Source organism: Fusarium sambucinum, chromosome II (genome assembly GCF_050947815.1).
Source record: "Fusarium sambucinum isolate potato_lamoka chromosome II, whole genome shotgun sequence".
Taxonomy (NCBI): domain Eukaryota; kingdom Fungi; phylum Ascomycota; class Sordariomycetes; order Hypocreales; family Nectriaceae; genus Fusarium; species Fusarium sambucinum.
In genome coordinates, this window is record NC_139293.1 from 9583385 (window position 1) to 9604931 (window position 21547).

At 50.2% G+C, this 21547-nt stretch overlaps 4 protein-coding genes across 4 annotated transcripts; 2 read left to right on the plus strand and 2 right to left on the minus strand.

Moving 5' to 3' along the window:
• Positions 1-229: 229 nt before the first annotated feature.
• Positions 230-2117, plus strand: FSST1_010124 (cytochrome P450; the record flags this gene model as incomplete). Its single annotated transcript, XM_083227160.1, has 6 exons — positions 230-420; positions 474-569; positions 622-1240; positions 1308-1487; positions 1544-1843; positions 1905-2117. The coding sequence occupies 6 exons, from the start codon at positions 230-232 to the stop codon at positions 2115-2117; spliced, it is 1599 nt and encodes a 532-aa protein (XP_083086085.1).
• Positions 2118-2244: 127 nt separating this feature from the next.
• On the minus strand, positions 2245-8697 carry FSST1_010125 (type I polyketide synthase; the record flags this gene model as incomplete). The annotated part of the gene is made up of 6 exons (XM_083227161.1): positions 2245-2301; positions 2364-2812; positions 2880-5482; positions 5544-6805; positions 6863-7271; positions 7325-8697. The coding sequence occupies 6 exons, from the start codon at positions 8695-8697 to the stop codon at positions 2245-2247; spliced, it is 6153 nt and encodes a 2050-aa protein (XP_083086086.1).
• A 1152-nt stretch (positions 8698-9849) lies between these two features.
• FSST1_010126 (uncharacterized protein) lies at positions 9850-19351 on the plus strand (the record flags this gene model as incomplete). The annotated part of the gene is made up of 5 exons (XM_083227162.1): positions 9850-10383; positions 10434-10552; positions 10606-18151; positions 18214-19181; positions 19243-19351. 5 exons carry the CDS (start codon positions 9850-9852, stop codon positions 19349-19351), a joined length of 9276 nt encoding a protein of 3091 aa, XP_083086087.1.
• Positions 19352-19476: 125 nt separating this feature from the next.
• On the minus strand, positions 19477-20846 carry FSST1_010127 (uncharacterized protein; the record flags this gene model as incomplete). The annotated part of the gene is made up of 2 exons (XM_083227163.1): positions 19477-20618; positions 20684-20846. The coding sequence occupies 2 exons, from the start codon at positions 20844-20846 to the stop codon at positions 19477-19479; spliced, it is 1305 nt and encodes a 434-aa protein (XP_083086088.1).
• Positions 20847-21547: the final 701 nt, after the last annotated feature.

Sequence of the window (21547 nt, forward strand, 5' to 3'; positions counted from 1 at the left end):
TTGTAGTCTGTATCTGACTGCTTGGCTAGTGGGGGCGAGAAGTCAAGGGCGTGCAGGTCTGGTTGGGTTTACTGTACGTCCTCGGCGAATCTGGGCTAATAGCTGAGTTGGGGGCGAAGTATGTGGACGGTTGGATTGAGGCTGAGACTTGTTGCTGGACGTAACACCCATTTCTTTGCTCGTACTCATCCCACCCAACAAAAGTTTCTCAACTCGATTGCTCACCAACATGTCTCTACAAGGCATGATAGGCTTTCCCAGTATTGCCCATGCATGCATACCCATAGCTTTTGTGGTAGGCGTTTTTCTGGTGAGGTACTACCTCGCTAGCCGTCGGCCCAAGAACTTTCCGCCAGGGCCCCCGACCGTGCCCTTCCTGGGGAACCTCACCCAGGTGCCTCCATCCAAGGCATTTCTCAAGTAGGCAGACTTTCTTCAAGATAGTTTATAGATCCGTAGTAACATGTAGCTAGGTTCCATGAGATGCAAGCCGAGTATGGTTCTATCCTTGGTCTCAAAATCGGTTCGCAGAACTTTGTCGTCCTGAACAGTTACAAGCATGTGAAAGCGTAAGTCAATCTAATCGTTGGACCGTGACCATGGGCTGAGATACGATGCAAGACTTTACGATGAGCGAGGCGCCATCTATTCCAGCCGGGCCAATACCTTTCTTGCCAACGAGATTGTCTGTCCCAATGAGATACACATTCTTCTTTTGCAGTATGGTAAAGAATGGAGGAAGCAACGCAAGATCCTGCAGTCACTTCTCAGTGTGGCCGTGGTAGACAAACTACTTCCCCTTCAAGAGGCCGAGACCACACAAACTATGTTCCAGCTTCTTCAAGACCCTGAAGGTTATTACGACCATATCCGCCGGTATACCACGGCCGTGATCCTTGCCTCTGTTTATGGCCAGCGTGGCTCTTCCTTCAACCACCCCAACGTCCAGGCTCTCTACCATGCTCAAAATCAGTTTACCGCCCTCCTGGAGCAAGGAGCCAGTCCACCAGTCGATGCCTTCCCATTCTTGCGAGCAATACCTGAGTTCCTAGCATCTTGGAAGACAAGAGCTAAGGCCGTGCGCGAGGAGCAGAAGGATTTATACCTTAGGCTTGTTCAAGAAACCAGGAATCGACTGAGTCGTGGTAAAGGCAGCGATTGCTTCCTGAAGACTATGCTAGATGACCAAGAGAAGAATGAAATGGATGATGAGCACATTGCCTATCTGGCTGGAAACTTGGTAAGGAAGTTCTGATCAATCAGTTTCAGAAATGCTTCGAGTATACTCATCTGCTAACTTTGCGTAGATGGAAGCTGGCTCTGATACCACAGCCTCAACACTGCTCTCCTTTCTTCTGGCTATGATTAAGTACCCAGATGAGTTCAAGAAGGCACAGAAGGAAGTTGATGAAGTATGCGGATCGTCGCGATCTCCCACAGCAGAAGATATCAATCGACTTCCTTTCATCAAAGCATGCATGTACGAGGTATGCGCAGACTATTGTCTCGGTTACAATTACTTTGTTCTAACTTGAGTTTGCAGACTCTGAGATGGCGTCCAGTGGCGCCTGGTGGTGTTCCTCACGCTCTGACAAGAGACGACACATACGAAGGGTATTTCTTGCCCAAAGATACTATCGTCCTCGCCAACACTTGGGCGATTCACAATGACGAGGCCGAATACGAAAAGCCTCAAGAGTTCATGCCCGATCGATTCCTGAACAATGAATATGGAACCCGATATCCAGTTGACGAAAGTACTGCCTCCCATCGCCGGACCCTGTATGCCTTTGGTGCAGGTAGACGGGTATGTCCTGGGCAGAGATTGGCCAAGAACTCCATGGTATGTTGCATATGACATATATCGAGGAAGTAAAGTGATACTAACCGTCACTCTCGTACAGATGCTGAATATGGCCAAGATAGCTTGGGCTTTTGATCTTTCAGCCGGCCCCAATGCCGTAAACGATGATATCGATACGGCTTACCACGATGGTTTCTTGATTGCACCCAAGAAATTCCCTATCAAGATTACACCAAGATCTCAAAGCCATAAAACTGTCATTGTGCAAGAGTATCAATCGATAGCATCGTTTTGGGATAAGTACGACGATTAGCCTTGATAGGGGGTGGCTTGTGCATTGCTGGCTAGCTATATGTATATTCTAGAAAAATGAAAGACGACTGTTTACGATGTTTCTGTTCATTATGCCACCTAAATTGTATGTTGAGAATGTTAACGCCCTATGCCCGCTCAATACTTTGGCATGCTTTCCAAAGCTGTGCTGCTGTCTCGTCGATCTTGAAAGTGTGGGTCAGCATTTTAAAAAAAATAGAAAATAGGATAAATAGCATCAACGTACCTTGTCTTCTGAAAATGGTTCGAAATGATTTCCAGGAATGGGAAGAACCTCAACAGCACCATCAACTAATTTCCCCCAAGCCACAATCGCATCATCACGAGCTTCTTGTTGACTAAGCCACTCATAGCGAACTCCGAAATGGGCCTCCGTATCCAAAGTATTCTGGCTTCGCAGCATAATTGTTCTCAAAGGTCTTCCAGCAGCTCGAGTCAACGTCTCGGGCTTGTAGCTTCCTAAGAGCGACGCATTGGACAGAAACTCTTGCTTGAGAGTATTCATTGTCACTGATTGACCGGCGGATTGGGTGATACTTTCTATGATAGGGGCTGGAAGAGGTTCATGATTGATCGGATTTGGTGAGTCAATCAACACAAGACCTTTGACATCGACCCCACGGATCATGAGCAACCGAGCTGCCTCGAAAGCCACGACACCACCGAAAGACCAGCCTATTATCATAGTTGTTAGTTGCAGTCTCGCAATTGGTTCAAAAATAAAGATAAGGTCAAGACGTACCGCCGAGTATTAGTGGTGAAGGCCGGTGACCAATTTTAGAAATGATCATCGAGACGTAATCCTGCGCCATGTCCACGAGACTTGGGTAGAAAGAGCGTTTCTCGCCATAGAACTCGACTTTGGGATCGAAAAAGGCATACGTGGTCCTGTCATGGGCCCGAAGTCTCTTGTACATACCGATCTGCCCGCTGCCATCATGGAAAAGGCAGAGTGGTGTGCGAGACACTTCGGCAACATGAAGAGTGGCTGGAAGGGCTAGTGGATCTTGAAAGACCTCCGCTGAGTGTGATGAGGGCGAGGAAGCTGGAGTGATAACTCCGGTTGATTGAGAAGATGATCCTCCAGAATTTCCAGACTCGTAAATGCTGGTCTTGTGTGGCTTCTTGGTGGATGGTTGGAGAACAGACAAGAGCATATTGTCCATCTCCTCAAGGGTCTCACACTCCGATAAGGCGTTATGACTGAGACCGTTCTGGCCCGGGAACGAACGTGAGATCTTGGAAGCGATTTCGATCTGCATCAGGGAGTCGATGCCAAGATCAGCCAAAGACATGGTGTAGTCGATATCCTGCTCAGTGAAGCCACCAACCTCCACAACAATATCTCTAAGTATCTGGCTCATACCGGTGTCTGCTTGGACAATACTTCCACTATGATTGTTGGCGAGGACATGGTCTTCGGTCTTGTTAATTGTGGCAGGTGACTGTGGCACTGCCAGCCTGGAAGTTTGCCGAGGGTGTTCCCGGACCTCGGGCTTGGAGTTAGACGACATGCGAGTCAAAGCTTGTTGAAATGTAGACAGCTGTAGCTTTTTGAATTCCATACCCCGAATTACAGCAACAACTCTGTCGGTGCTATCCAACGCAATTGAATCCGCAACAATTGCACCTTTGACCTCGAGAAGGTTGCAGTAGATCCTGTACGTATCTTGATAGTCCACATTGTGGTAGGCAATCTCGATCGACTCAACACCAGAACAGATGCAAATATCTCTTGACCCAATGGCAAGATTGGCAATAAAACCTGCTGCGTGTAGCAGTGTGTCGGTAAAAACAGGATGAGCCAGATAACTTGTCTGAGAGTTAGAACTAGCAGCAAGCGTAATATCAGCTGGTACCCTGAAGGAACCTATTCCCTCGAGATTAGAATCAGCCACATTCAGATACTGCAGGCTCTGGTACTCTGAAGAATATCGCACAACACGAGTAAAGATGTTCTCGTATAAGAGCTTGGTCCGGAAAGTGCTCATGTGATCTTTTACAGCACCAGAGAAATACCGACTTTGCCTGGTAACTAATGCATGGTCTCTCATCCACTGCCGAGCGTTGGCATTGAGACGTTGGAAATTGACATGCCCCGAGCAATGTAATGTCGCAGTGGAGGTATTAGCCAAGTAAGAAGTGATCTTGAAACTTGGTAGCGCCGACAGGTTACTGCTCCTCGAGATATGCACCTGTATCGTCTTGTCGTTGTCACTTTGAGACACGAACGAGGGTAAATGGACCAATGGACGGGAGAAGGTCATCCCAGTTACAACTAAAGCCTCATCTTTCTGAGGTTCCAGGAGAGACTGGGCCGCTTCAAGTGCAAGCTCGTGAAATACAGACGCGGGGCAAATCGGAGTACCACCAACATCATGTCCAGAAATCAACGGTCCAAGGGTGGCCATATCTGTCTCGAAGACGAGGTCATCAGATGAAACGGTGTCTGTTCTCAGCCATGGTAGTAGAGTATGCTGAGTCCTTAGGCGATTTTGAGTCCCATGCTCAGAAGTTTCTGAGCTCTGCCTGGTACCACTGGGTTCTTTAAAAGGTATGAAGAACTTTGAGCCTTCCAGTGGGTGTCCCGGTAAGCTTGTGACTTGTGCGGATGTACCAGCAAATATTTCTCGCCAATTTATGTGGACCTTACGTAGAGAAATCGCGGACAGCGTTTGACTGAGAGAAGTCCATGCGTCACGACCTTTCTGCAATGTGCTGAGATAAGTGCAAGAGCTGGAAGGGATAGAGTCTCTCAGCATTGGCAGGAGAGTTGGGTGCGGGCCAATCTCGACGAACAGAGACTCGTCGAGGGAAGATTGACCTATCAGTTCCCTAAGAGTCTGGATACCATCGTGGAAGCGCACAGGCTGTCTTGTATGGTTTGCGAAATAGTCACCCGCCGTGTCTTGACAAAAAGGTCGCCCATCGACGTTAGAGATGACGGGAATTGTGGAGTCATGCAATTTGATCGCTGTTCCAAGCTTGCGCAAAGACTCCGTGATGGGATTCATGGCCGAAGTGTGAAAAGCGAAGGGAACATTGATCAACTTTGACCTGATGTTACGGGCTTTGCATCGTGTCTGTAGTTTCTCAAGCTGCGTGAGAGGGCCGCCAATAACGCAGTCTTGGGGGCCGTTGAGACATGCAATACTCAATAGATCCAGTTCTGAGTTCTCTGAAATGGATACTTGTGATTCTTCGGATGTCATATGGCAAGCAAGCATTCCTGATGTATTCGCAAGGCATTGTTCGCCCATCATCTTTGATCGTGCTGCGACGACGCGGAACGTGTCCTCTAGTGTCAAAACACCTGCGACACTTAAAGCCGCATACTCCCCTAGGCTAAGAAGAGACAAATATTAGTTACCGAAAGTCAAGCTGGAGCTTCAATGTTTTGCCATACCTGTGGCCCACGACATAGTCGGGTTTGACACCCCAAGACATGAAGACTTTCGCGAGCGCATATTCTAGCGCAATACAAGCGCATTGGGATACTATAAGATGCTCAACATCCGAAAGTGTATCTAAATGAATCTCATCTTTGTGAATCATGTAGTTCAGTAAGCTTGGACACCCCAAGCCTAGTCCTTGGATGATCTGGTCGCACGACATAATTATGTCCTTGAATGGAGGATATGTGGTCACAAGTTCCTGGCCCATGCCGCTGTAGAGCGCACCTTGTCCAGTGAAAACAAAAACGGTTGACGCAACAGACTTTGCATGTTTAGAGGCTGCGGCTCTGTGTTGTTGCAACTTGGCTATTAAGTCTGCTTTCGAGCTGCACGATAGCGAAATACGATGGTCGTATTGGTGTCGACGAGCTGTCGCCGTGTAGCATATATCAGCCAAATATGCCTGATGTCCACCCTTACCCAGGAATTCAATGGTTCTATCCACAGAAGATTGGAGAGCTTTGTTCGACTTTGCTGTAAGCGTAAAGACATAAGAAGAACGATCGCTTGTGCCATGTTGCTTGTGGCTCTCATTGGGAGCTCTGACCCACTCCTCCAAAAGCAAGGATGCATTGGACCCGGCAGCCCCAAAATTATTGAGGACAGCGCGTCTAGGCATCCCTCGTGATTGTCTCCATGGCATGTTGCGTCTAGGAACGACGAGACCGGAACTTTCCAAGTCGCCCAAGGCTGGGTTAAGATTGTTGAGTCCAGCTTGCCTTGGGATCTCATTCTCGCGCAGCATGAGTAAGAGCTTGGCTAGTCCAGCAGCGCCTGAAGCAGCCTCGCAGTGACCAATGTTTCCTTTGATAGAGCTCACTAGTAAAGGGTTCTTTGGTGAGTGGTGCTGACCAAAGACAAGTTTCAAAGTCTCGACCTCTCGAGCATCTCCAGCTTGTGTACCCGTTCCATGTGCTTCCACAACATTGATAGATGAAGGTTCGACATTTGCTTGACTGAGCAAACTTTTCAGTAGATCAGTCTGGGTCAGGCTGTGAGGATGAGTGATGGAGCTGGAATTGCCGCTTTGATTGATCTGAGCGCTTCTGATGACTCCATGGATACGATCTCCTTCCGCAACCGCGTCAGAGAGTCGTTTCAGGACGAACAGGACACAGCCCTCAGCACGGCAGTAGCCGTCAGCTGCTGCCTCAAATGGCTTGCAATTCCCTGTAGGGCTTAGGAAGTGTCCTCGAGATAGGCCCAGATACATCTGTAGATCAGACACATGTTAGTAAGTGTGTTACTCATAGTTGCTAGTCTTACTTACGTCAGGGCTTGTAATCACATTCACTCCACCCGCGATAGCTGCTGTGCAATCTCCGTTCTGTATTGCTCGGCAAGCCTGGTAGATGGAAACTGTTGAGGATGAACATGCCGTATCGGTCACGACTGAGGGGCCACTGAGTCGATAGAAATATGATATCCTGCCACTGTGGAACGCTCGAAGAGTGCCGGATGGGTAGAAAGTATCGATGTCGTTACGCAGATTGTCAGTATAATCCCCCGTGGCCAGCCCAATGTAGCATCCAGTGGTCGCCCTCTGGAATGTGGGTGTTGCGTCTGCCACATAGCCAGCATCTTCTAGTGCTTCCTGAGCAGTGTGTAGCAGAATCCTCTGCTGCGGATCCATAGACTTTGCTTCACGTGGGGAGATATTAAAGAAGGCATTGTCGAAGCTGTGAAAGAGTTAGAGCTGCCTATTAGATTCAAAGATGGGAAGAGAATGTACCTGAAAGGGTCCTCTAGGAAGGCCCCATACCTGGTAGTCATGGACCGCGGCTTGTCTATCTCATCCGTATAGTACTCGGAAAGATTGAATCTGCTTTCCGGAATCTCTTGTACGGCGTTGAGTCCTTGAGACAATGTCTCCCACAACTCGCTAGTGCTTTGCCCTTTGGGAAGTTGCACGCTCATCCCAACGATGGCAATATCGTTCGGGCAATTTGAAGATTGCGATGAGAATTTTCTCCCGGCCTTGAAGGACGATACATCCAGACATCTGATGCGAGGGTCTTGAGGCTCAAATATGGGGAATAGAGACCCAGAACTAGGACCGAACCCGAGAACTTCGATGGTTTTATCTGAGTCTTGTTGCAAAATACTCTGGATATTCGCCGCCATTGCCTGGCTGGTCTGAGGCCAATTTACGCAGTGGACAAGAAGGTGTCGAGCGAGCCATACTTGTAGCTCGCCGGAGGACTCATTCAAGCCATCAAAGAGTGTACCATCTAATGATGAGTAGATAGGCTTCATGGGCTTAGAGCACTGAGGGAAGTTAACGTCTCGACGGTCGATCTCTTTCTGGATCGACGAAACCACAGGTTCAAGTTGGCTTCCTCCATGGTACCAGCCATGAACATAAGCAAAGGTTGTTGTCACCCCAGAAATATCCTGTAGTTTTCCTTGCAGAGCAAGGAGATCTGCCTTGGGCCCTGATATAGACACGGAGCCCGAAGTTAAGATAGATGATATTTCCATTCGACGGAACCCGAGTCGGGTGTGGAAATCCTGCATCGTATCATTGACCTGTTGCCTGGAAAGGCCCCGTGTGACAAGTGACAAGGTCGCCTCTAGATTGGTCCCTTCCCCACGACCGTGTGAATGAGTCCACGCGAAGCTGTGATAGGCAACCCAGAAGGCTAAACGAAATCCTTCGACTGTAGCTGCCACAAACTCGTCAAGACTAGACGCACGTGCAACAACCGCAGCTGCAATCATGCCTGATGAGAATCCCGCTGTCGCTTGAAGGATGTCAAATGATTTCTCAAAGACATCATCCTGTTGTAGAGTCTCAGCCAGATACCTCAGTATCTGACAAAGGTAGATAGTCGTTGCTTGCAATACAGGGTGTTGGTGATATGTCTCCACTGGCTTAAGCAAATGGCCAGGTGAGGCGAAAGCGCTGGAATCAATAGCAAGAATCTGCTGAGACTGAGCATCCAGACTTGAGATTCCTTCCAAGAAAGCCGCATGGCATTTCGACAGGAGAATTCTCCCAGCACCCACTGACTGAGCATCTTGTTCCGCCCTGTTGGCAGCATTGGGCGAAAATATGGAGTGAGACCCCTGTCCGCCAAACAGAACAAAGCGACGCTTAGTCATGGCAACAGTCGAGTAACCAGAAGCAAAAGTTAGAGCTTTCGTTGCCTGCAGGAGTATAGGTTAAGTGCTTGAAGTGAGTGTTGTGTTGTCGTTTTGTTTAAGGCTAGTATAATTGGTAGTAGAACTGGAGAAGGTAAACTCAATGCACGAAACTCGTAGTATGGAATGTGTGTCGAGCTCGGGTGATTATCGACTTTCGGTACCGAGAACTTGTCTTGATCCACTAGGTGGATAATTTAGCCCGTGTCAAAGTTTCCACGACAGAGGAACGGATACGGACACGGCGTGCCGACGCTTCTACAACAACGAACTGACAAGGCTGATCTCAAGAAACCCCTGGACCCTCCGTATCAAGACCCTTGAAACAACGCATTGACCGATTGGTAGTTCATGTTGCAATTTTCACATGCATCGCCACGTATCTCTTCGAGATATCGAGTAAGATTTCTATACATATCACATGCATCGCCACAAGGGAGTTTTGCCCAGAGAGTGAACTGAAGCCGAAGCTATCTTTCCACCCTAGCTAGGAACCACATTGCAGTTCTGGTCCAGCCCTGTGACGACCAAAGTGCATGTCTTGGTGGGTAATATGTTTCGTGGATGTGAATCCTATCGGAGACTACCACCTTCTTACTTTAGCGCTACGGCCGCAAGTTGCCGAGCCCTTTTGACGATCCTTGCACTCAGCCCCAGTTGCCCAGGATAATATTCTTCTATCCCGTTGGAATTTGCCCCTAGCTAGCTTACTCGGCGATATAACAGCCCCCACATCTGTTCACCCTAGTCCCCGAAGCTAATGCAGCCCTGGCGAGCATGCATCCTTGCAAGCTCAAAGTTCTCTTGCCTGATTCTCGACACATGACACTTTGAACGCGTGCAGTCGTGAACGTGCAAGTGTCGGGGAGTCGCTGCGCCTCGGGATAGTCGAGCTGAACATGGTGTACGTTCTTTTACATTGAGTGAGAGGGTATTTGTGGAGTGCAGAGTATTTCCACAGGCAGAAGTTTGTAGTTGACCATCCCTCAGTTTGAGAAACCGCCCTATCCACTTATCATAATCCTCTGGTACCATCTACTTGGTCTCATCCAGTTTTCATTCATTCCCACGAGAGTTAATGAAACCTCACCAATAAGATACCCACTATTCAAGATGTCCAAACCAGAAAACCGCATCGCCATCATTGGAATGGCCTGCCGCCTTCCCGGCGGAGCGGACAGCCCTGAAAGTCTATGGTCTTTGCTCGCAGAAGGCAGAGACGGACGAAGAGAAGTACCAAAAGACCGGTGGGACTGGAAATCATTTTACAACAAGAACCAAGACGCCAGAGATGTGACAAACTTCAGCCATGCCTACTTCCTAGACGAGGATGTTTCAGCGTTTGACGCTCGCTTTTTCAACATCCCTGGTACTGATGCAGCGTCTATGGATCCTCAGCAGAGGCTTTTGCTCGAAGTAACTTATGAAGCACTCGAGAATGCTGGTCTTCCTATCGAGGACCTGCGTGGGTCTGACACATCTGTTCATATGGCCATGTTTGCTAGAGACTATGATCGCATAGGTTATAGGGATCTGTCGCAAGTGAGCATGAACCATATCATCGGCGCAGGAGAGGCCATCCTGGCCAACAGAATTTCATACGTCTTGGATCTGAAAGGAAGTTCAAACACTTTGGATACTGGATGTGTAAGTGACTTCACACTCTTTTCCTCTGATAACTACTGATTCATCTTCAGTCCGGTGGTCTTGTGGCTCTGCACCAAGCATGTCAAACACTAAGGGCAGACGAGTCTACGATAGCTCTAGCCGGAGCAAGTCAGCTCCTACTCACTCCTGATCAATCCCTCGTCATGTCGTAAGTGACATATCAAGATTGAACACCAGGATTTCACTGACATCCACTCCTAGACAACTCACCAACAAAGACGGTAGATCATACACCTTTGATGATCGTGGCGCCGGCTACGCGCGGGGTGAAGGCGTGGGCGTTCTCGTATTGAAACGCCTCGATCGCGCTGTGGCAGACGGTGATTACATCCACGCAGTCATGCTAGAGTCGGGCGTGGGCCATGATGGAAAGACCTCTGGCATCTTTCTCCCCAACAGTTCCGCACAAGAAGCTCTAGCGCGATCTGTCTACTCCAGGGCTGGTCTCGATCCCCTCGAGACGTTATTTGTCGAGAGCCACGGAACAGGTACGGTCGCTGGCGACAATGCCGAGGTCGGGTCTATCGGAAGAGTATTCGGTCGCGAAGCAGGACGAACAACAGATATACCTGTCGGTAGCATCAAGACCAACATTGGACATCTGGAAGCTTCAAGTGGTGTTGCCAGTGCAATCAAGGCTATCATGGTTCTTAAGAAGAATCAGATCCCGCCGCAGCTCAACTTTATCAACCCAAAGCCTGGCCTCAATCTTGAGAAGAGAGGAATCAAGGTGCCTCTTGAACTCATGCCTCTCACACCTGATGATCACACCGGACCTCGGAGGGTGTCTGTTAACAGTTTTGGATACGGTGGAACAAACGCCCACGCCATTCTTCAGGGATATGATTCCGAGCCTCAGCCCATTCATGAGGAGAGTGAAACAAAGCCCATCGTTCTGTCAGCAAACTCGGAATCATCACTGAAGAAGTTGATTGCCAGCACACGGCAGTGGCTTCAGTCGGAGGGGAGCCAGTCAGTCTCCTTCGTCGATCTGGCCTACACTCTCAACCATCGCCGCTCCAAGCTGCCATGGCGCTGCAGTGTTGTTGCGAGCAATGTCCAGGAACTTGAAGCGGCTCTCGGCGACGCCAAACTGCAGCCAGTGAAGTCATCACGAAACGTCGCTCTGGCCTTCATCTTCACCGGTCAGGGTGCACAGTGGTTTGCTATGGGTCGGGAGCTGCTCACCAGTTCCCAGACCAGCGAGTTCTCTTCGTCTATCCAACACTGCAACAGTGCCATGAGGGCATTGGGATGTGAATGGGATCTTATCGAGGAGCTCTCACGGGATGAGGAATCATCGCGACTGGGTGAGGCCAGATTCGCTCAGCCAGCCACCACGGCGGTGCAGATCGCCATGGTCGACCTTCTTGCCAACACATATGGCATTCGGCCCGAAGCTGTCTGCGGTCACAGCTCAGGTGAGATAGCAGCTGCGTATGCCGCCGGAGCTTTGTCTAGAGAAGCGGCTATGCGAGTGTCCTATATGAGAGGTATCTGCTCAGCCCAGGCCAAGACCTTGAACTCAACTCCTGGAGGTATGTTGGCTGTAGGAGAAGGGCCAGATGCGATCGGCGAACGTATCAAGAATATCGACAGCAAGTTTGGCAAGGTCGTCGTGGCATGTGTCAACAGTCCCGAGAGCACGACCATCTCAGGAGACGTTGCGGCCCTTGAGGAGCTCCAAGCTGCTTTGGCGGAGACTTCAGTCTTCAACAGACGCATCAAGGTCGACTCAGCATACCATTCTCATCATATGGAAGTGGTAGCACCGTCGTATCTGTCATCTCTAGATGGATTAGTAGCCGGTGAGACACGAGATGAAGTGGCATTCTTCTCGTCTGTTACTGGTGTCCGCAAAACTTCTGGTTTTGGAGCAGATTATTGGGTGTCTAACCTGGTATCCCAAGTGAAGTTCAGCACGGCTTCCCAACTTGTCGCGCAGCATGTATCCGACACTCATTCCTCTGGAACCAACATGTTGATCGAAATTGGCCCTCATGCCGCGCTGTCTGGACCTCTCCGGCAATCTTTGTCTGACGCCAACTTCAAGTTAGCCCCAATCGGTTCTTTCAAGTACACCTACTCCCCATGTCTTGTTCGAAACACAAGCGCACTCAAGTCTGTGTTGACGCTGGTTGGAAAGGTCTTCGATTCTGGCAGTCCTGTTCGACTGAACACCGGTGTCACAGACGTCCAACCTCGAGTTGTCCCTGAGCTTCCGACCTATCCCTGGGATCACAGCAACACTTACTGGCGCGAATCAAGGCTGAGCAAGAAGAACCGTATGCGTCTGTTCCCACCACATGATCTATTGGGTCTCTTTGAGGTGGCTAGCTCACCGTACGAGCCGCGATGGAGATATCACGTCAGTCTTGCCAACACCCCTTGGCTGCGTGATCACGTCATTGAGGGATTCATGATTTTCCCGGGCGCCGGATATATCATCATGGCAATCGAGGCCATGAAGCAACTGTTCCAGCTACGCAACATGGCAGGCCGCATCACCAGCGTCAACTTCCAAAACATCACCATCGCCAACCCCGTTATCATACACGATGACGACAACTCCAAGGAGAGTCAGGTGGTGGAACTACAGCTCATCATCAGTCCTTCTCGGCAATATGCGGGCAGTTCCTGGGAGCACTTCCGTATCATCTCTTACGATTCTCAAAATGACTCTTGGGTTGACAACTGCGGTGGCCTCGTTTCATGGGACTCGGTCAACACTGAATCCACCACTATTGCTCAATCCCAGGTCGATGACTTTGCTGGTGCTCAAGAGGATGATGGCTTGGGTCATTTGTCAAAGGCTGCCGCCCAGACATGGCTGCGAAACATCCAATCTGTCTGCCCCATCCCTCTTAATCCAGCAGAGATATATCTCGACCTCAAGACAGCTGGCAACGAGTATGGTGAGACATTCCAAGGCATGAGAGAGATTAACGTAGGTGATGGATTTGCCATGGCCAAGATCGTCATCCCAGACATCACGAAGTTCGCACCAGGACACTCCATGGAACCGCATACCATCCATCCCAGCGTCTTTGACTCTCTTTTCCAACTCGTTCCTGTTTGTTGCCGTCAACAAGGCCTTATGGCACCTATCATGCCTACCAGCATGGGGCAGATCTCGGTAGCCGTCGATATGGAGAGTGCACCTGGTACTGAAATCACTGTGGCTCTGCAGCATTGGCAGCCCACCCCACGAGATTCGACTTGTGCTTTCTACGCGTACCAGAAGACGAGAGACGGCACTTATCGGCCTGTGGTAACATGCAGCGATGTTCGATCACAGGCTGTGGGAGAAGGTGATGCAGATGACGAGGCCAACAATAAGATGACCTATCGCATGGACTGGAAGCCTGATATCGACTTCATGGCTCAGGATGACTTTGTGTCACTCTCTTCGAGCATCACCTCCCGTGTCGAAGGAGAAAGTGATGCCATCCTTTCCGAGAGCCACGCTGCACGGATCGCGGCATACATGAAGGCACTTGTCCACAAAAGTCCCAACATCGACGTGTTGATGGTCGGAACCGGATCAAGCGACGCCACTGTGGCGCTGATGGAGGCCATTGAATGCCATAGCCGCTTGCCGCTAGTCATATACACCTACACTGATATTTCGCCTGAACTTGTTGATCAAGCGCGCACCAAGTTTAGCGATTGGGTTGCTCCCATTGATTTCAAGAAGTTGGACATATCACAAGACCCGCTCCCTCAAGGACTTACCGCCAATGGGTTCGACTTGATTGTGGCTTCGAAGATTTCTTTCGCCCCAACTGGGAAGGATATCGTCCTTGAGAACATCAAAAAGCTCATGAGACCAGGCGGCAGACTTATCCTCTTGGAACCGACGGCTGCTGCGGCGCCCGAGAACGGACGTATGGATGAGCCACTTATCAGCGTGTCTCAATGGGATGCTTGCTTGAGGGACCATGGTTTTGACGAACTTGACCTTGTATTCCCTGATCAGGACTCATCCAACAGTGCTAGGGCTCTGATGATGACTCGACTTCGTTCCTCAGCGGAGAAGACAGCTAGCGCCCCTCAACATGCTGCCAAGAAGGCGGAGGTGCTCCTCGGATACCCAGAAGATGTTGAACAAATTGCACTCGGCCAAGTCCTGCCACTCGCCTTAAATCAGAGAGGTGTAGAGTGCACTGTGGAGAAGTTGGAAGCTGTCTCCGAACAGTCATCTGTTACCATTGTCATCGATTCGGTCGAGCACCCACTTCTTCTATCACCCAGCCCAGAGACATTCCAGCAGATCAAGAAGCTTCTTCTTCGCGGTGGAGACGTTCTTTGGCTCAGCTTCCAAGCGTCCAAGGGATCTGGCAACAAGGCCGCCTTCAAGAAGATGGCAGGTGGTATGGCTCGTGTTCTCCGACGTGAGAATCCCAGTTTGCGACTGATCACGGTTGATGTTCAAGACCCAATGCAACCTTCCATCGACCAGGATCAGGTAAAGAGTATCGTTCAGCTACTGACAGAGGTGACGATGTTATCATTCTGGTCGCCTGAGGGTACTGCGTCCGCGGAGAATGAGTACGCCATCTGTGATGGCAAGCTTCTTATCCCGCGAGTCCTGCCAGATGATCACCTCTCTATGCACATCAACAGCCGCATCAATCCCCAGCACAACACAAGCGGCGATGCATCTATATTGCCTTGTTCATACCTTAATAAGGACAGGCCGATCAAGTTTGACATCAGAGTTCCAGGTCTGCTCAAGACTATCCGTTTTGTGGATAACGATGAGATGCTTAACCCCCTCGGCGCGGATGAGGTCCAGATCGAGGCTCGAGTATACGGTATTAACTTCAAGGATGTCCTTATCGCATTAGGCCAGATGCCGCCTGCAACTCAGATGACGGGTGAGATTGCTGGTGTCATCACCGCTGTTGGCTCCAACGTTTCATCGTATAAAACAGGCGATAGGGTAACGTCGCACTTCGTGACTGCATTCGGCAACCAAGTTCGCGTCAACAGCAACAATGTGATCGCCATCCCAGACTCTATCAGTTTTACTGATGCAGCTTCTATTCCCCTAGTCTTTGTTACCGCCTGGTACTGTCTTAACCAGGTCGCCCGGCTCGAGAAGGGCCAGAGTGTCTTGATTCACGCCGGCTCTGGTGGTGTGGGACAGGCGGCCATCCAGCTCGCCCAGCTGGTGGGAGCTGAGGTCTTTACCACCGTTGGTAGCGCGGCAAAGAAGAACCTGATCCAGGAGAGATATGGCTTAGACGATAGCCACATCTTCTCGTCGCGTTCTGGTAATTTCAAGAAGCAAATCTTTGATGCGACCCAAGGCAAGGGCGTCGATGTTGTTTTGAACTCGCTGTCGGGTCAGCTCCTCAGGGATAGTTGGGACTGCCTGGCACCCTTCGGCACATTTTGCGAGATCGGCAAAGCCGACATCATCGGCGGTGGTCAGCTCAGCATGGCCAAGTTTGACAAGCAAGCTACTTTTGCCGCAGTGGACATTTACTTCATGCATCAGAAGCGTCCGGAACGCGTGGTCCGTGGCATCAACGAGATCCTGTCTATGGTGGACCAAGGTCTGCTGAAGCCCGTGTTCCCTGTTACTACTTTCGATATGTCATGCATTGAGCAAGCCTTCTCCCTGATGACGGAGAGAAAGCATATGGGTAAGCTGGTGCTTGTCGCAGATGAGAACACCGTTGTGCAAGCCACTCGACCCAAAGCACCTGTTCTCCGATTGCAACAAGAAGGAACCTATGTCATCGGTGGTGGACTCGGTGATATTGGCAAGAAGATTGGACATTTCCTCGCTGAGAAGGGCGCTGGTCACATAGTGGCTCTTACACGCCGGAACGCCGACTCCGTGGCGCAGCAACCTACTATCGTTGAGTTCAAGAAGGTCATCGATAAACTGGGCGGTTCTCTTCACATCGTCCAGTGTGATATCGCTGATGAGACAAGCACTCGCAATGCTGCAGCTCAGTTGGTTCAGCTTAGTCTGCCTCCCGTCAGAGGCATCATCCAGAGCGCTACGGTTCTCCGGGATCACCCTTGGGAAAACATGGAGGTTGATGACTGGAACGAGTCTGTCAAGCCCAAGGTTCAGGGCACACTCAACATGAACCATTTTTTCTGCGCTCCTGATACCACGGATTTCTTCATCATGCTGTCATCCGTGGCAAGCATCGTGGGCTCCGCCTCGCAGAGCAACTACGCCGCTGGAAATGCGTTCCTAGAGGCATTCGCTCATGCTCAGACACAAGCGTCGAGAGGTATCACCCAGTATATAACGGTTAATGTGGGAGCTGTCGAGGGCTCTGAGTTGATCGCCGGTGTGCAAGATCAAGGTATTGATATTACCAACACTATTGGTTCAGTTTCATTCGACGAGGTTCTTTCAGCCCTTGAGTACGGCATGAACTCACAGGCCCGCGCCGATTATACAGTTGTGCAGCATCTCATGCACTTTAGCCGTGACAAGATGGAAGCTTCTTCTGGTCCATGGGCGCTGAGCGATCCTCTGTATGACCATATTCCTAGCAAGTTGAGGCTAGAGGGTAGGTCTGCCGGCAAGGGCGGCGATGGCAAGAAGCAGACCATCCTCCAGGCCGTTGAGGAAGCTGAGACATTAGCTGCCGCCGAGGTCATCGTGAAGCAGGCGTTGCTAGACAAGTTCGAGGCTTTCATCGGCGATGATGTTCCTGATATCCCCATCGCGGCGTTGGGGCTTGATTCCCTCGTCTCGATCGAGCTGAAGAACTGGGTCAGACATACCTTCAAGACGCCTCTTCAGATCTCTGAACTTACCAGCGCCCCAAGCATGCTTGCTCTTGCAAGGCTGGTCATTTCAAGAATGGTTCTCAAGTTCAACCCGACCAATGGCACTGGTGCTGACCCTGAATCCGATAAGGCTCAACAAGGTGGCGTGGCTCCTCCACTTGCAGTCGAGCAACCAGTCACGTCTTCTGACTCTTCTGATGCCGTCCCGTCAGACGACGCAACAGACGAGACGAGCAGTGTCAGCGAGCCTGACTGGCATGGTCAGCACTGCTGCAAGGCTTACAAGGACTTGCCTGTCATGCCCTTGCCTAATCTTAATGAAACACTTGACTACTGGCTTGAGTCTAGCCAACACCTCTTTAGCCCTGAACAGCTCGAGTCCATCCACTATGACTTTAAGGCCATGCGAGCTCCCGGTAGCCCTGCTCATCAAATTCTCCGAGACCTATACGAAAAGCATGCAGACGACAAGACTAACGCATGGTTTACCGACATTGTCACCGACGCCCGTTTCCTGTGTAGACGAGCGCCTATTGCGCCATGGACTAGCATCATGGTCTCGCAACGTGATAATCCTGGCAAGCGACACTTACAAGCTGAGCGTGCAGCCATTATGACCTCTGCGACTATCTCCTTCAAGCGCGCAATTGATGCTGGCGAGGTTGAGCCCATGGAGATCGCCGGTAAGCCTGAGTGTGCTTGGGGATGGTCGTGGTTGTTCAACTCGACACGTATACCACAGCCGGATTGCGACAAGGTCATCAGCTATGCCTCCGCGTTGAACGCTCCGAACGCGCGAGACCATGTCGCTGTTTTGAGGAAGGGTCGTGTCTTCAAGGTGATGCTTCAAGATGAGGATGGCAAGGATGTATCGTTCCAGCAGCTTCAGGCCACGTTCGAAGCCATCGTGGCGCAAGTGGAAGGCGGAGACGTATTGTCAACTCTATTGACGACCGATGAGAGAGAATCTTGGGCAAAGGTAAGCATTTATGTCAAGCGTAATTGATGTTAGGCATCGGAACACAGCTAACACTTAAGCAGATCAGACAAACCTTGTCGGTATCGAGCCCTTGCAACGTCGACTATCTGCACGTTCTCGACTCGGCCATGTTTGTTCTGTGTCTCGATTCTGGCAGCCCTGAGACGCCTGATGAGATTGCTCGCCATGGATATATCGGCGACGGAGTCAACCGTTGGTTCGACAAGGTCCTGCAGTACTACGTCAGCGCCAATGGTCGCTCTGGTATGCTTACTGAGCATGGCATCCTTGACGGTACAACCGTTACCCGCCTTCTCGACTGGATCTCTAACAAGATGGATGCATATACTCCACAGCCGAGAAGTCAATCAGCTAGCACCCAGCCCCCTCAGGTTGAGCTAGAGGAAGTTGTCTTGCAGATAACACCTGAGCTTGAAGAACATGCCGTCGCTCTTCGCGAGAAGTACGAGCAGGCCACCTCCAAGTCGACCTACGTCCGCGAACAACTCAACGAGTTCGGCACCGACTTTCTCATTCAATCCCGCGTGCCCGTTAAGGGAGTCATCGACGTAACCTTCCACCTCGCCATCCGCCTGTTCTTCGGTCAAAATATGCTATCTTGGGAGCCCACCAGCGGCACTCTCTTTCACCGGGGCCGTCCCGATGCCATGCAGCGAGCTACACCCGCCGTCAACGCATTCTGCGACGCTGCCGCCCAAACATCCCGGGAAAAAGACTCATCTCAGCTCCGGGGTCTTTTGCTGGAAGCCACCAAGTCGATCAACACTGGCATGAGGATGCATCTCCTCGGTCGCGGCACGCAGCGACTCTTTGAAGTTCTGTCTTACACGTGGCCTGGGAATGAGCCAAAGCCTGCTTTCCTGAGCGATATGGTCTTTTTCGGTCGCCCGAGTCCACCTATCTTTGCGCAGACGAACTCGCTGGAGGGTAAGATGACGGTTGATGACTTTGTTCATCTGATGCCAGATACAGATGGGTTCTGGTCGTTTATTAGTCCAGACAAGCATACGTAAGTTCATTCAATTATTTGATTGGGATATCGGAATGTCTTTTGCTAACTTTATTTACAGATTGTCGGTGTCTCTCACTGGAGGGTCCAAGGAGCGAACGGCGGCCTTTGTTAAGGAGCTTCATCGTGCGGCGAGCATTGTTCAGGATATCGTCAAAGCCGGCGCATGATGTATGCTAGTGTAATGTAGAGTTTATTTTTACAACAATGATATAAATGCTCAATTTATTATGAACAGTTTACGATACCTTCCCTGCTTCCAAACGTATTTATCTGCCAGCCTAATCCACTAAGCTCAATCTCTGCCCCTTTGCTTCGTCAGCTCCTCGATATTCTCGATAACAACACCCACAGGATCATACTGCGCTATCTCAGCCTGTATCTCCAACGCTCTCTTCTTAAAGTTATCGTTCTCGAGAACTACATCCACTGCGTGCGACAACTGCTCAACTGAAGGGTACGTTGTCCGAAGATTCACCGCAACACCTGCCCATTCGGCTCTCGCCGCCGACTCGGGCTTCTCCTCCGTTGTTCCAGCCATAATCAGAGGTGTGCCATTGTTGAGCGCTCGCTGGAACGACCCGTAGCCTCCTGTCGTGATGAACACATCGACATGGGGAAGAATGCTGTCGTATGGGATAAAATCTTCGACTCGGCAGTTTGAAGGTATGGACACGTCGGTGGGGAGACTGATGCCAAGGCGTCCAAGGGCAATCACTACATCGATATCCAAACGGGTTTGCAAAGCTGTCATAGTCGGAATTACCAGCTGATTGAAGTCCATAGCGACTGTTCCTTGGCAGACAAACACAACCTTCTTGCTGTTGGCGCTTTTCTTGATGACAACCTCGTCCCACCATGAAGGTTTCTCCCAATTGCCTTTCGTTCGTTGGGTGGCAGGATAGCCACCAGCAAATCTCAATGTGTCCGGGGCGTCACCCCGGTGATACTCAACACTGGGAGCGCACATCTGGATAAACCGGTCGGGCAGCGAATAAAGAGAATCCAATAAGAAAGTATCTCTTGGCTTCGCCCCAACACTCCTCAGTGCTTCTGTATACGCTGTTTGCGATGGAGCAAAGAACTGCTTCTGCGCTGCATTGGCAATCTTGTTTCGCTCTCGGCCCTCCGGCGTTCGGTCCGGAAGCATGCCTGATCCAAATGGGGAATGATCCATGCTAGTGAGTAAAATCGGATTGAGGCCGATTGCTATGAATCCATCTGGGCGGATACCTGGTGCTCCGAGCCTGGTTGCCAAGGCGCCGAAGTTAAGACTCTCCGTCATAACAAAGATAGGTCTCTCAGGATGTGCGTTTCTGTGCATTTTGAGAGCGTTTTGAATCGCTTCGTGCTGCGAAGGCAGCGACTTGCAGAAGATGTGGATTAGATCATGGTTGAAACAAGCTGGTCCCTCAAGATGCTTTTCGCCCTCAGGCCCTGACAGGAAAATATTCAAATTAGTTTGATGGCCACAACATAACAGGTTAAAAAGCGGCCCGTACAATCTGCATCAAGATCCCACGAAGTCAGGTCATAAAAGTCGCCATAGCCTTCAACTGATACAAAGGAAGCCCCAGTTTCCTCTACTTGCTGGCGGTACCCAGAGCCAGATACGAAGCAGACGTCGTAGCCGCGGGTGATGAGTTGTTCTGCAATGGCAAGCATGGGGATGATGTGCCCGGAGACGGGTGTGCTGCACATAAGCACAAGTGGTTTGTGTGTTATCGCCATATTGATCTCGTAGGACGACTGAATAGAATTTTCGATTTGGAAAACAGTTGTTACGACGTTTGATTATACAGGGGAAATGTGGTGGTTATAAGTTCAGTAGGTGGGAAACGCAGACACTATATTGCTATATCCCCTTGAGACTGGGCTAATCCTGCAGGGATTATGGGCGTTTGGAAGACGTTCAGCTGCTAATCCTTGTAGGCACGCCCACAAGCGCCACAACTTGGGATTGGTAATTGAGGGCAGCAACCCAAGAGATCGGATTTCCCATAGTTTGTAAATAATGGCAAAACAGTCATGGCTACCTTACCGTAACTTGAATTTCACGCAGGCCTTCCCTTGTTATTCCTACCAGAAAGACCTATAAGCAGGAATTTTACTAGAGCTACTTAACTGTCATATTAGTGAAACAGTATAATGGGGCATTATACACACGCATAGCTACTTTGCCACTAACAAATATGCTAGTGCAAGTATGTTCAACATGCACGAGGCCGAGACCTAGCGTTCAACTGAGTATAGGCTTGCGCTTAAAAAAAAGGAATTTCATGGCTCACAATCATCGCTTTGGATTTAGGTAGAGTATAATTTAAATGCCTCCCTATGCGTCTAACGTCGTTGTTACGCTCGGGTGA